The sequence below is a fragment of the Diorhabda sublineata genome, chromosome X (genome assembly GCF_026230105.1).
Source record: "Diorhabda sublineata isolate icDioSubl1.1 chromosome X, icDioSubl1.1, whole genome shotgun sequence".
NCBI classification, from domain to species: Eukaryota; Metazoa; Arthropoda; class Insecta; order Coleoptera; family Chrysomelidae; genus Diorhabda; species Diorhabda sublineata.
The window spans coordinates 36,498,506-36,514,232 of record NC_079485.1 but is presented as its reverse complement, the minus strand read 5'-3'; the positions used below and the strand labels follow the sequence as shown (position 1 = coordinate 36,514,232).

At 30.1% G+C, this 15,727-nt stretch overlaps 1 protein-coding gene across 1 annotated transcript; it reads left to right on the top strand.

The window, feature by feature from the left end:
• Positions 1 to 2,037: 2,037 nt before the first annotated feature.
• Positions 2,038 to 15,065, top strand: LOC130451368 (G1/S-specific cyclin-D2-like). Its single transcript, XM_056790346.1, has 8 exons — positions 2,038 to 2,428; positions 3,925 to 4,170; positions 4,893 to 5,192; positions 6,782 to 6,834; positions 10,984 to 11,106; positions 11,159 to 11,314; positions 11,719 to 11,883; positions 14,379 to 15,065. The coding sequence occupies exons 2-8, from the start codon at positions 3,963 to 3,965 to the stop codon at positions 14,703 to 14,705; spliced, it is 1,332 nt and encodes a 443-aa protein (XP_056646324.1). The 5' UTR covers positions 2,038 to 2,428; positions 3,925 to 3,962; the 3' UTR covers positions 14,706 to 15,065.
• The last annotated feature ends 662 nt before the right edge of the window (positions 15,066 to 15,727 follow it).

Sequence of the window (15,727 nt, the reverse complement as noted above, 5' to 3'; positions counted from 1 at the left end):
ATTCTTCTTCAATTCAGCAAAATACATTTAAGGAGCAAGAAGTGGTTTTTGGTGTTGACTGCCTATCCCTAAACTTCTTGTATGCAGCATTATACTTCTCCTTTGATTTGGTGTTTTTCTGTTGTGCTTACGGCTAACTCCAATTTGTTAGAAGGAGTACGCATTTCGACTGAACTCAAGATATAAATGCACACAAATATACAAAATGATACAACTATTTTTTGTAAAAAAATATCATCCTAACACCCTAATCTAACCTAACCTAACCACCTACTTGGACCACAATTATGATTGAAGGCGAACTGTCAATATTATTCAATTAACAAAAGTATGAACTGTCATAACTTGTCAATATTCTTTTACTAACCCATATATTATGTGATAATTGTAAATAAAATAACTAATTCAATCAAGAAATCAGTTTTTCCTATGATTTCTTCTTCTAAATAATAATATACGAGTATCATATTATTAGTAGGAGAAAGTATGTGTTCAGCTCAGACGTTTACTTCTGAGGCGTAGGTCGAGCCATAATAATCTGAGCAAAATAATTATTGAAACAGTATTTAAAACGACGTTCCTACCTACTCGATTATGTCCCTCTTAATGAGGCGTTTTTCATTTTACTAGTACATAATGAATAGTACATAATGAACTGTCCACGCATTCGGGGCTACTACTATCATTTATCAAGCAACAAATAATGAATTATTATCAAACTCTGAGAGACTAAAACTTGAAGAAAGCACTCACAATCCATTTTTCATCACTTCCAATAAATCGTTAATGTGAGATACTCTCCGGACCCTATATAAGAGATAAAAAAAATGTTAAATTTCTCCAAGAAACTCAACAACTGAATGTATATATTGCAAATAGGAAATTTATGAAACCCTACATATTTTTTAATCAAACCTTATTCTACAATTTCAAAGAGAGTTTATTACCAACACTATTAAAAATTAATAAAACCAGATTTTAGAAGCAAAATGTCTCACAGTCACGTTTAAATAATTCAGCTTAGCATTAGTAATATACCTCTTCAAATTGATAATAACTATTACTTTCGACACCCCATGACGTCGAAATTCTTATTTCACAAGTACAATAATGATCTTTCATCATTTCAATAGTAAAATGGGCTGGAGTACAGTTGGAGACTATTAACAAGTAAATATAACAATTTTCAATAAAGCCAAGCTTATGTTCTAGATCATACAGATATTTAATTTATATTTTAGAAATACGATCAGATAAAAATCCGTTCTGTTCTATTCTTTCTATTCCCCAAATAAACAAAAAAGACTAATTTCGAATAAAAAGAAAGAATTTACAAAATTTGTTTCGAACTCGATACTACTATTTTAACATAATCATGAGTAAGGTGTTTTCAAATTCCTTTTGATATGGGAATCAATAATACAGCAGAAATGATATGTTATGGGGCTGTGGCAATTAAATACCAAAGTGTACTCTTTTTAATATATATTCCAAACTTTCCATTAACTATGTATTCTTCATCAGAATGGTCGGAATATAATGCATAAATTTCGTATATATATATATATATATATATATATATATATATATATATATATATATATATTTCTATCAACGTCAATTTGATAAAGACTTAAAGAAAAGTCGATACTTCAAATTCTATCTTTCTTCCAAAAATTATTTAAAAAACTAATTTTAAAACAGAAGACACCTAAAATCAAGAACATTTAGATGCATTAATTGACGTTGATAGAAATATATATATATATATATATGAAAATTTTAGAGAATTCAAAATTACTAACATTAATTGAGAATCGCGGCATAATATATTTTTCATAAAATTCTAAATTCATTTGGTCCAGCCTCTCAAATAAAAATAAGTCACAAATATGTATTTTATTGATTTCGGTTGCTATTAAATTGTTTTTTGAAATTCAAATCCGTTCAATTGGAAGTTAGTTATAGTTTAGGTAGTTATGAATGACGTTAAATTATGATAGATTAGAGCAATATATGTTCTTTCTTAAAACAGGCGATTTTAATAGTTATTTTCAGCAGTTAAAACTTGACAAATTGAGAGGTAATCTGATTGATGAGTGACCTCTTAGACTGAATGTATTTTTTATCACAATTTGAACAAAGTACTTCATAAAAAATGTAACATACAGAATTTTCTTTACTTTTTTTGCCACAAAACATATATGTAACGTAATAATTAAAACTAAAATTGTTCGCAGATCCAAGAAATATAAAGTTTTTAAATTAACCTTGTATAATGAAATTTTTACTTGAACAAAAACTCGATTCACAAAAACTTGACAATTTTATGAATTCAACTAGGGCCATTGGTACATTGGTTTAATATAGAAGAGTAACAAAAGTGTTGTTAAAGTTCTACGATAGGGAATACTAATAAAAAATATTGGTAAGCGTAAAGAACCTACTCTTATAAATTTTCATATCTTCATTCCTTCGAAAATTATTCAAGGTTAAAATTGGATCAACAATTAATTTCTACATGTTTCTCTTTACTCAAACAACCATCAATTTTATTGAAAAATTTTATGGGACATTTGTGTAGAGAATTTTATTATCTATAACTTGTATCATGAGTTATTTGTTTGTAACTGATACTTTTCGGAAGAAAAGGAATTTTGTTGTTTAAATTCAAGCACCATTTATAAATTATTAGAATTTCAATAATATAAATGTTTTTTCGCTATAATTATTTATTTATAATTGCAAAAACGGATTCACAGAAAATCTGTCATGAAAAATATTTGTTCTGTTTTTTTTTCCATTCAACGTACTTTATGTAGGATTTCACTACACTCATACTGATTAACAGTATGAGAAATAATGACATAAGGAAATGATGTCATACGCAATTATTGTGAAAGAAATAATGAATTCTCTTCATCTCGAATTAAGATTTTGAACTAAATCCTATAGAACTTATATGGACGCAAGTGAAAGGATTTGTAGCAAGACACAACACGACATTCAAAATGAAAGACGTTAAGCTACTGTTTGATCAAGCCATTAAGGAGGAGACTTAGGTGGCTTAAATATTCGTTGGGACACTTTGTGGTCCCTTTGCATATCTAATAAGGTTTTATTACTCTATAACTTTCTGAAATAAACTATAATCATAACTATAACTAAGAAAAATTTTTGACTATTTATTATTATCGAGTTAACGGAGAAGAATTCAATTTTTTTAACTGAAGTTAAAGCTGGAACAAAACCATTTTCATTAGCTTCATGCACAAGTATTAAGCGCTTAATTTTATAACACGTGCATTGACAACTATAGTTTTTCGAATCATGTATCCACCTGTACCGAACTATATCTTGTTTATCGATTCGCTGTCTTTTTGAAACACGAAATTCTTTATCAGGTGTGACCTGTCTGTAATGCATAATCTGTCACATAATTTTTTTATGTTTCGTTGAGACCCGGTGCGGTCCATAGGCCCGCAACTGAACTTTCCCTAGAGCCCAGAGCAGTCCTATAGATGACGTATTTTACTTCTAACCTTCTCCACGGCCCAAGGGAACGTATTTAGATGTACTTTACAGTTTGGTTGGATCGTCCTGGGTTCTTGAAAAATTACCCTAAACTTGGCCCATGTGATTTTTTTTTTCGTGATCTGCAACTCCATTGTAAAAGAAAAAACCTCATTTATGCTACCATTACATTAACTGTACCTATTTTTGGTGAATTTTCTTTTTAAGTGTATGAAAAAATTGCAAATTAAATAAACAGAATTTTTATTATATTAAATTATCCGAATTAATATTATCTAGAGCTTATTATGCACATATTTCTAGAAATGAATATTCCAGAACAATTCCTTAGAAATCAGTTGAAAGTATTTTAATTTTCAAGTGAATTACATTGGATAATTTTACTTCTAGTGGATTCTGATATAAGGAATGAGATTTTTCTAAGCCACATGGAACCATCAAGTAACGTGAAGGAACTGTGTAAAAAAAATATCAAATCTTTGTTGAATGTAGACAATGGAGTTTCTGCCTCTCGTGCTCCAAAATCGATTAATTGCATCCAGGCTGAACAAAGATTCAAATTTGATGTCTTGAAGGACAGAAAATGTAAGACTGTGTCAATAAAGGATGAAAAATTTAGAAATAATTGTGAGAAAGGTGAGTTTAGATTATTTTAAGTATGCATTTAAATTTTTTTTCAATGTGTGAATAAATGTATTGAACAAGAATCGATCAGCACATATAAACTCTCAGTTACACTATCTGCCAGAAGTTTGTCTTAGAATCACAATATTTTTAGTTTTTAAGTATGTTTTTAAAGACTATATGTGAAAACTAAAACACGAGTTATGACTAATAAACGAAGTTTACGGTGCTATAGAAAAAGTGCGAATGCGCCAAATGGCAACAACCGACGGCTCTTAGCGTGAAATCTTCTGTTATGTGCCAAATTCCCACTATTTGTTAAGAAGTTTCTATCCAATTTCTTCATCCCAGTAATATACTATCTGCATCAGTCACTGGAAGTCTGCGAGTATGATTTCTATCTGTGTGCTAAGGTCAAATCTTCATTAAAAGGAACAAGATTGGGATCCGTTGAATTTTTGATAAAGAAAACGATTGAAGGGTTGCGAGAAGACTTAAAATAAAATATTTTATTATTTAATAGCCACATCTCGTATATTCAATTTTTGTAATAAAGTATTATCCAACCACAGTTTTTTCTTGGTATTTCTTAACTGCATAATATTAAAATATTTTTTGTCTGTACATTCAAATATGTATTATTTTTCTATTTTCAAATATGTAGAATAATACCATTATGTCCCTTAAATTAGCATTTATTTTTTAAATATTACAATTATGTTAAATTATTTTAGGCTTACATTCAAAGAAAGATTCTTTCCCGGGAAAAGAAAACCTAGAACCAGCAGTTTCAAAAACACAGCATAAAAAAAGTCTTCATTTAGTGTTACCGACCTCTAAACTCGATGCAACCAAACCAATACATCATCTCAATGAACACAAATTGGTCAAGCATATTCCAAGAGGAGAAGTACAATCCATCAGTATTTTGAAAAAAGATGTTTCCCCAATCCAACCAAATCCGTATGCTCCCATTAAAACTCTAGTTTCCGGATATATTACAAAAGTGGCAGTTTCCAGACGATCCTTTAAACGTAAGTAAGACAAGTAAAAATCATTAATTGTACATATGATTTTTTAGATACGGCTTTATTCGGTGTAGATAGTAATAGCGAAATTAATTTATCTTATTTTCTAATAATATTGTTAAAACCAAATCTTACTACCGAACAAAATATAAGCACCTAATTTAAAATTTGAATGAATTGAAAGAAAAACATAATATTCGTATTGTGTATACAAAGTTTTTACTTATGTCGCACATCGCTAATGTAAAAATTTCACATTATTTCCATTTTTGTAATATTTGTATAAATATTTTTGATTCCAAAATATCGTATATAAAAAGTAACGTAAAATATGCATTGATAGATGTCTGTCTACAGTCTACACCGTCGTGCTATTTAAAGATATTAACTTTTCGCGGCTGGATTGTCGTCTCTGACTTAGTAGTAATATCTAAAGTTGAGATAAAATATCGGAAGCATTGTGACAATCGTTGAAAAGTGATAAGCGTTTGCTTAGTAAGAGACCGCGTGCCATCCCTGGTATCACCTATTTGGTTTAACAATTCAGAATGTGGCCTTATGAAAGAGAGCTGAAGCGTTTGCAACGTTTTATGGAAAAAATTCTACAAGATTAACTTTCCTGGTAAAGATTAAACTACTGTTTGGTTGAAGCATATACCCCCAAAACATGTAAGCACGCGGACGGTGAACACACTTAGTCATTTGCCAGGTGCTGCACAATCACTAAAAATTTAAAAAGTGTTCTAGATTTTTGAAATGACACCATGATACATGTCTTTGTTGGAGCGACAAACAAAAGTATAAGAGTATTGAAAACAATAATATATTCGTGAGAGAAATACCAAAGAAAGTGACTATATAGAAATTCACTGAAAAGTAGTTGAGTAATTATGGATGAACTTTGGAACACTAATGTTGAGTTATTTGGACAATGTCCACGTACAGATTCAAATTTTTACTGCAACATATACGATTTGATTATATGGATTTACGAGAGGAGAGAAAACAAATTCAAGAAATGTTTGTCTCCAATTGAAAAAACGCCTTTCGAATACGTGACACTAGACGCAAAATTAGAGGTATTTAGGGGAAGGTACAAATTTCAGGCAGTACATTCCAAGCAAACCAAATAAATACGGTATAAAAATTTTTCCACTTGCAGATAGCAAGACTTTTTATATCTATAACTTGGAAGTTTATCTGCGGAACCCGTTTGAAGGCCCGTTTTTTGAAAACAACTCACCACTCGAAGTGGTTAAGAGAATATGTGATTCCATACGAAAAACAAAAACAAATCGAAATCTGACTTGCGACAGTTGGTTTACAAGCCTCCAATTAATTCAAGATTTGACAAAAGATCACAATCTTACATCCTTAGGTAAATGCCGCAGCCAGAAGTGATAGTTACAGCCTGAATTCTCTAAGCCTCTAGGAAGACCTAGTCAAGTATGTTTGCTTTTCATCTGCCTGGTTCGTGTATTCCGACATGCGAACTATCAGTCCTCGCGCCAGTCCTCATGTGCTAGGTAGAAGCACCAGCGGTGAAAAATTAATGTCCACTTGTACATTAATAAACACTAAATTTTGTATTTCAGGTTCCATAGCTAGTTTAGATGTGGGTGAAGATTATTCTGAAGAATTTTTAGACGTAAGTGATCTTCATTAAATTTACTCATAAAAAATAAAACAATAACTCTTATCAACTTGCTCTGAAGAAACGGATAAGAGTAATTGAAGAAAATTTGAATTCGAACATTCCATTTTGCATCTAAAACTTACGTACTTATATATACTTATAAAAGTCGTAAATGTTTTCCGGGGCATAATCGCATGACGTGCTATTCGATACAAATTTTATCATATGAAACTATACCGAAGTATATACGCAAAGAAGATATGACAAAATATGATGTGTAATTGATTATATAATTTGAAATTTATTTTTATTGGTACACGAAAATCAATTGTGTAAATTCGGCCAAATTAATTATCTGATCTACGGTATTACAAAAACAGTTTTAAATTCACTGGTGAAATCGGTGTCGAGTATACCTGATTAAGTGATAAAAAGTAATTTTAATAAAGACGAAATTGTTCATTATTTTGAATTTCGAAATCGGCTTCATTATTGTTTTGGTATGATGGATTACGAGGATTGCTACTTAAGTTTTGATATAGACAAATAAAAACAAATTTTTCGATATGGCTTTATTGTTTCTCAAAATATTCTCCTTTGAGATCACTACACTTTTGCTCGCGTTTGAACCAATTGTCGAAGCATTTTATCCATTCTGATTGAGGTACCTCCAATACATTAACCTCGCAATTTCTTTTTGGTCTGTGGAAATAATAAGAAATCATTGGATGACAAACGGCGGATGATCCATCAATCCAATGTTTTGACTGTTCCAAAATGTTTTTGTTTGAACTGATATGTGAGAACTCGCATTGTCATGGTGAAGAATGATTCTTACCTAATAATTTTAAACACTTCTGGAAACAAATGATGGTATAGCATTTCGAATTGACCGTTCTACGTTGCTCTAATGGAACAACTTTTGTTGGATTTAGCTAGTCATGAAAGCCCCATACCTCCCCAACCCCGATTGTTGTTTAGTTTCGAGTTCATATGCATAGTTCCATGATTAATCGCCTGTCACGATCTTACAGACTTCTTTTAAAGCACCTAAATTGAATTTTTGTTTGCACCTATCAACACGAGGCATTTTTGAGCGATTGTCAAATTATGCGGTATCCAAGCGAACAAATATTTTTGACAGCCAAATGTTCATGCAATATTTAATGTATTCGAGTGGAACTAAGGCCCAAGTAGGCCTCAATCTCACGGTAAGTCACATGACTATCTCGCAATATCAGTTTAGGCAAACCAGCAAAACACACTGGCTCGAAATGATGTTTCATCACCAAAAGTCGAAGCGAATTGATTAGCACACTGCTATTGGTTTAATCTACGTCGTCATAGAATATCAGATTTGACATATTGACATCATTGCTGCCATATCTCAAAACTTCAGTAGCAACCCTCGTTAAAACAAAAATGCATGCGAATCCTTTCGCAGTCATTTCAATAGTTCTTTTTAGTGTAGTCAGCCACACCTTTTTCATTTTCTGAAAATGCTTCAATACATTCAAACTGTATATATAAAAATATATATATATAAAAATTAATAGTTTGAAATCTACACGAAAAATTAAAACTACGAAAAGTGATAAAAAGCAAAGAATATTACTAGTCAACAAGCTTAAAAAATGATGAAATAACTGAATTTCAGTTCGTAAAATCGGTTACTTGGTTTAAAGTTATGTAAATAATTTGTTATGTACTTTACAATGTTTAGTTTTTAGTCAACATTCCTTCCATTACTTTTCAAATTTTGTTGTATTTGTATGAATTTGTACATTTTGGAAAATATAAATTTACATATATCCATTTGATTTCAATTTTCCTTACAAAATTGAAATACTTTTATTGTATATAATTTTTTTGGTTTAAGAATAGCACCCTAAAATATGGCCAAGTTTACATCTATAAATATTGCATCATAATTTTCTCTAGCCGAATTTACCACACCAAAACGTTATCTTTTTGGTATCTGGTCAAATTTACATCATTTATAGCTAAGAAGATTGATTTTTCAATAAGTTTAGAAAGACATTCATCTTTTTACAAGATGTAAACGTTATTAACAACATGAATTTATTAATGGCAGGCATTTTTGTTATTGAAAATAATGTGCCAGACGCTATTTTTTTAAAATAAAAATAAATAATTTCAAATCATTTTAAGATGTATGTAATTTCAATATTATTTTCTATATACACAAATAAGTACTTCGATTTGTCAGACCGAATTATTGGTGCGGTATACCCGGTATTATGCCTGCTGTTAAGCGAGACAGTTGCAAGTAGGTAGGCGGAAAAATTCTTATTGAAATAATGATAAATCGTCGATCGATCTATTTTTGAACATATTGTTTCGCAAAAATCGTATATATTTAATTACAGGTAAATAAAATAATTTTATGAAGAATTTATTTTTATTCCATTTTAGTATCACAAAAAAGTAATGCATCTTCATAATCGTCATCATCGTTACTACTTCACCATTATTATCAATAACAGCATCATCAATATCTTTCGTTATTTTCTGGTTTTTCAGAAGTTTTGGTTCTGGAGCAAAAATTTCATCAGGTTATCATGTTCTAATATTTAAATTTAATATTTCGATTTATCATATTATGAATGATACGTTACTTTGTATAATAATATCAGAGCTGACGATAGAAACTGCTCACCAGCAATCCAATCGACACCGTATTTATCTGGTTGATTAAGATAATGGATTTGTTAGATACCGCACTCGCCGTAAATGATTTCAACATTTCCATATGAAATTATCAATGGGTTTCTACGATTGATAAATTCTGGAAAGTAAATAGAGACGAGCATCATTAGCATTTGAAGAATTAGACACCCCCATAAATGTGACATATAAAATTTTCCAAGTAGGCAAATTATACGTTCAGATTTATCTCCATATTCAGTTATAATCTCTTGACATACTAACTGGTAGTCGACCGATTTTCCCAGTAACTTAAAAGACCTTAGTTTACCTTTTCGAAAAAATGCTGGGATGTAATCGCACCCTGTTATTGCATCGAAACGTGGTAGATACGACAAAGAAATGCTTAGAAATTATTTCTTATGGGTATATCAGCTCTAATCCAAATCGGTATTTCTTCTTTCTCATTAATTTCGACCAACTTGGATAATCAAATTTTCGTCTTCAGAAACTGAAAGTAAACTAAAACCTATTAACTTGACTCACATATTTTATACTAAATTTCCCACTAATAAACCTTCTCCCGCTAAACGTAATACCAACGGGATAACCTCCTTGGCCGGAATATTCACATTTATTTCTTAACTACTAAACTACATTTAAACTGTTCTTACATTTAGGAATTTCAATGCTTTCAAATTCATCCAAAAAGTTATAACTGGATACATTATTTATAGTTATTTCAAGATTATGACAGCCAGCGTGTTCGGCAATATTCGATTTTTTGGTCCGTCCAAATTTTAAATGAGTTATGTGCTCTTTAAACCAGATATTAAAAGATCTTTTAGTCTGTCCGATATAATTCCCGTCTCAGTCAATACAGCTAATTTCATATATACTACTCTCTTCCAAATTTGGTATTTTATCCTTAGGATTACCCAACAATCGTTTCGTTTCAATGTATTGTTGGATTAATAGTCCATTTTAAAAGCCACTCTGTTATAAATTCCTTCCAATTCCTTTGTATAAGCAGGTTTGAAAGGTACCAGAACAAATTTTTCTTGTTATCCATTTTGATTTTGGAGGTGGTTTCACATAGGGATTTCTTAAGCCTATGGCGGTTAATTATCCCATTTCGTTAATTTAAATATGTGCTGTAATTAGTGCCTACATTTATGAAACTAGTCTTGATGCTAACAGAGAAAAATCTTCGCAGTGTGGTACGCCAAGTAGAAATGTCTCACGAAACAATAAGGAGAGAACTATATATTTCCTAAAAGACCAAAAATTTATTGTACACAAAGAAAATAATTGATAAATGCTGAGTAGGGTGCAAATAAATATCTGATTACTATATTTTTAAAAACAATTCCGTTAATGTTTAATTAGATTCTCTTGGAAAAATTGAATAAATAATATATAATGTATAATGAATAAATTTCACATATTGTATGTGTTAACGCTTTGATATATAATGGCTTATAACAATTTTAGGATATGATGAATAACAGCAAAACACAAGAAAAACGTATAGTCCTACCTGACAATTTCTTACAAACTTTTAATACCAAGCCATTATATAGACAATATGTTGTCAATTGGATGTTAAATGCACAGGTACCGTTACGATATTTCTAATTTTGTCATTTTTCAGTTTTGTACATTTTAGCAAGTCTTATTTCTTGACGACAATGAATTTTATCTAGCAGTTAATTTGCTGGATCAAGTTTTATCTAGAATATCAGTCCCAAAAAACATGTATCAGCTAGTAAGCCTAGCTTGCTTGTTGATTTCCAATAAATTTATTGGCGCTGACACCCTTGATGTAAGTATTGCAAATTTCATAGTATAAGGACATCTTTAATTGAATTCACTTACTTTAAATGTGAGCATAGAGTATTAATTACAATTCATTAATTGTTATCAATCAAATAAAATCTACAAATATGGAATTTATTTGTTTAAAACTTTGGTGAATGATACCCGAAAATGCGCAGAGGTAGCTGGTTGTAGATCAATATTTCTATTTTTCTATCTTATAATATGACTTATTATGTTCCTAATTGCCTGAGTAATCTAAATGTATTCAATAGTTTTTTAAGTTGTAAGGCATATTTGATGGTTTCCCCCACTTCAGTTCTAAAATTATTTCGAAACCACATCCATTTTTCATTAATTTTCGAAAATAAAATCCAGCAAAAGAAGAAACTGATTTTATATTTGTTTTAGATGGCAATATTGATAAAAATATCTTCAAATATGTATATCGAACAGCAACTAAGGAATATGGAACAAAAGATATTGAAATTACTTGACTTCCATATACATACCGTAGAACCGTCGTTTTATATTAATGCTTACTTAAAAACTATACTGAACGTCGGACCGACATCTGTAAGTACTGCAAGATAGTATATTATTTTAGCTATGATATTGAGAATCTGTGCAATAATTAGCCCTTTAATATAATTTAGTTTAAACGGGTTTGAATAACAATATATGTAGTACAATAAAGTCGTTTAGGAATGACGTAAATACCTACCTAAATCCACAACATAGTTTTGTAGACGGTATTATTTATAGATAATACTTGTTCGTGGGATGAAAAATAATGAAATGGGAGAACAACAGTAATATTCGGCTAATAGGTGTATAAAAAAGTATAAATATCAAAATATCGGGATCATGATTATGAATATTGCAAATTAAAGTAGGTTTAGATGGACCATCGATCAGAATCTCCTTGAACACACAACGCTCAATGTAACGTTGGTTAAATTAAACTTAGAAGGGATCCGGAATTTTTCCATTCTGCTGCAGAAGCTGTGCACATGCTTGATCTGATATAATGATCTGATGATAATAAAAACGACCGACTTTATTTCCTCCTGCGGTTTACATCACAGTTTTTCGAAAATGAACTGTGGTTCTGTAGATAGTAGACCTGGTTAGACCAATATATTTGTGAAGTTTTAAAAGTAGGATGTGAACGCAATTTATGAAGTGCTTGCGCTAAAATCACCAATTGAAGCACAATAAACAATGTTCAATATTCAAATGTTCAATATCTACTTAAACTTACTATATATACATCAACGAAACAATATACACAAAACGTAAAACTTAACTAAGTGGCGCATGCCGAAAATCTTGTAGCAGCGTAACTCCGCAGAGATCTAGGATTTCAAGACTGCTCGCTTCGCTGTCCCGAGAGAGGATTAAGTTGATTGTATGGTATTAGGATATTAAAAAGGTTATAAAAGAAAGGAGATTTGAAATTTCCAAAAAAAAGTAGCTATGAATACCCCGGATCAGGTATCGATCAGATTACACACAGGTCTTAAATCCGAGACCAATTTCTACAAAGCGGCGTGATTCTCTTGTTTTAAGTCTTTAAATTAGCAATGGCGCGGCGCTGCTATCCAGAGATAGAAACCCACATCATAAGCTACTTTTACATATTACGTTACATATCAACTACTTTTATTCATAACAATTCATTACTAATAGAAATAATAACTATTATAATTACGTTTGCCACCGTTAAGCTGAATTATCCATCCCTATATCACAACCCCGATCTGGAGGTTACAGAGTGAGATAACTAAGCGCTCGGGTAATGAACCACTCCCCAATACGCTTTTTTAACTTCGTCATAATTAACATTATTTAAATCATGCTTAAAAACTTATTGTTGTAAGATTTACGTCAAAAATGTTATTTTTTATTCTTTACTGCATTTTAAGTAAAGTGTAGCTTAAATAAAAATATTGAGCAACTTATCTTTAATGGTGTGTACCTAGAAAGTCTTTGATTTCTACAACGAAATTCAATAAAACACTAGAAAGTAAGATGGGGAGATTGAAGAATAGAAACAATATTGGAAATGAAAAAAAATATAGGAAAAACAAGAGCTAACATCACTCAATATCTTGAGCATTTCACTCAAAAGAATATTGAAGTGTCTTTATAGTGAACTTTATAGGGATACCATTTGGACGAATGAAAAATGAGACCTCCAAAAAAGTATTTAAAACGTATGACAATTTAGTATTTATTTTTATGTAATATATCAAGCACTGTGTAATGATTTTGACGTTGTCTACATAGGACAGACATCCCAATATTTAGAAAATAGATTAGGAGGTCATCATTACGAAAAAAGAGACTGCATTAACAAACCATGAAACATCAAAATAGCATAATTCAATTATAGAATTTTAAAAATTCTTGAAACGAAATCTAATAAAAAAAATTTTAGAAATGGTGCCCACGCATATAAACAAAGCAGCTGTTAAACACGAAAAAGACCTAAGCAATTGAGTAAAATTTATAATTATATTTTAGAAATTCCAATGTAAATATGAATAATTTAATTGAGGACTGTTACTTATTTTTGAGATATTACAACTAAGGATAAAAAAATTATTCATTGTGTTTAAAATAGATATCTATTTTAATATTCATGTTGATGTATTGATTTATATAACTATCCAAATTGTCAATATCAAAAATATATTTTAATAAAGATTGAAATATATCGAAACGTCAATTTTTACCTGTTTTTTCAAACTCATTTTCTATCAAAAGAGACCTAAAATAAAAATGATTCATCAAGAAAAACAGATAAAAAGGTCTAGGGAGTAAGAAGTTAGAGAAATTATTTTTGTATGATATCCATGTATAAGGAAATCTGGAAATGTGATTCTTTATAAGGTGACTCTTTAACACCTTCATCAATCCCATTACTGTACTCTCAAACTGAAGATTAAATTCATTATGCAATTTAGAGAAAGAATAAATGTGTACTTCAATATCAAATTATTGCTAAATAAATCTATATCATGGTTACTTTTATACCACATAATTCAAATGTGTTTTTTTTTCAGAATGTTTATATATCTGTATATTTCATCCTGGATTGCGCAGTCCACGTAAATGAATATTCATCTATACCATGCAGCATCGTCGCAATAGCATGTATAATCATAGCGTTGCAGTGCTTCCACACTGATTTGTCTGAGAAAGCCAAAAATTATTTCGAAGAAAATATATCTCCAGAAGAATATCACTTGTGTAGAAATATCAAAAAGCCCATTATTTCTCAACTGCGAAGTTTGAAGGAAGATCAACTGTCTTTAACAATTTTCAATAAATATAAGCATTATAAGTGGATTGTTGGTGGAGAAGACCTTATAAATCAAAAAAAGACATGAAAGATGTTTTATTATCTACTACTTTGCTCAAGTTTGATTATTTACTGTTTTCAAGGATATTTAACTATGTTTCAACGAATCACTATACAACGGAAAATTATTTGGAGCTGGACTGCAAATGTTAATAATTTTTTATATCAAGAATCTAAATTTGAAACTCTGTGCGGGAGTTTTGGTCACTATTAAAACTCTTTTTGTAGCTTTGTTTTGACATTTCTCTTCATCAAATTATCTTGGGCACTTTGTACTCGATTAATGTATTGCTTATTTAATTACTGTTTTTATAAATTTGATTAGTAATAAATTATATAACAGCGGTGTTCTATTCCGTTACTTAATTTCAAGTCGACTTACCTGGAATCCCTATTATTGAATCACACAAACAATTTACTAAATAAAAGAGTGGACCAAGACAATTGAAACATGACACAATATGTAAAATATGTTTCTGTGTGTTTTATATTGTATGGTTTATATTTTAACATGGAATGGGGTTAATTTTTTCTTTCGGAAAAGTAGAATAATATTTTCAATACTAATAAAATCGAAAGAAAATCGAACCAAATATGTGAAACTTTTGGAAAAACTTCTGGTAGGTTTTTATTAAGTCTTATGTATTAGTCTTGTTTTTAAAGTAAGTAACGTTTTGAAATAAAAAGAGCCAAGGGTGAATATTTCTCAAAAATCATTTTTTCAACATACTTTACTTTTCTATATAAATTTTCTTTTTCCAATTATATAAAGATATCTCATTAGATAACCATTGCAACAATTTCTGAATGAAATACTAACACTAGACAAAATCCCATTGGAAATCAATGTTGATTTAGATTTTCCCAATACCATAAGGAACTCCTTAAACTGTTGTTAAAAAAATTAGATTTGAGGTAAAAAAGTATGTTTAAAAATTTTGATATATGTATGACATTTCCATTCGGCAATTTGCAATTTAGTTCGCTCACATAATTTTAATTAATGCAGCTCTTTTATTTTATATATAAGCATAAACAGTTGTTTAAACA

Coding starts and splice junctions, on each gene's coding strand:
- LOC130451368 (XM_056790346.1), top strand. CDS start 3,963: ATGGAACCATCAAGTAACGTGAAGGAACTGTGTAAAAAAAATATCAAA. Junction 5,193..6,781: donor TTCCAGACGATCCTTTAAAC/GTAAGTAAGACA, acceptor TTTGTATTTCAG/GTTCCATAGCTAGTTTAGAT. Junction 11,884..14,378: donor TGAACGTCGGACCGACATCT/GTAAGTACTGCA, acceptor TTTTTTTTTCAG/AATGTTTATATATCTGTATA.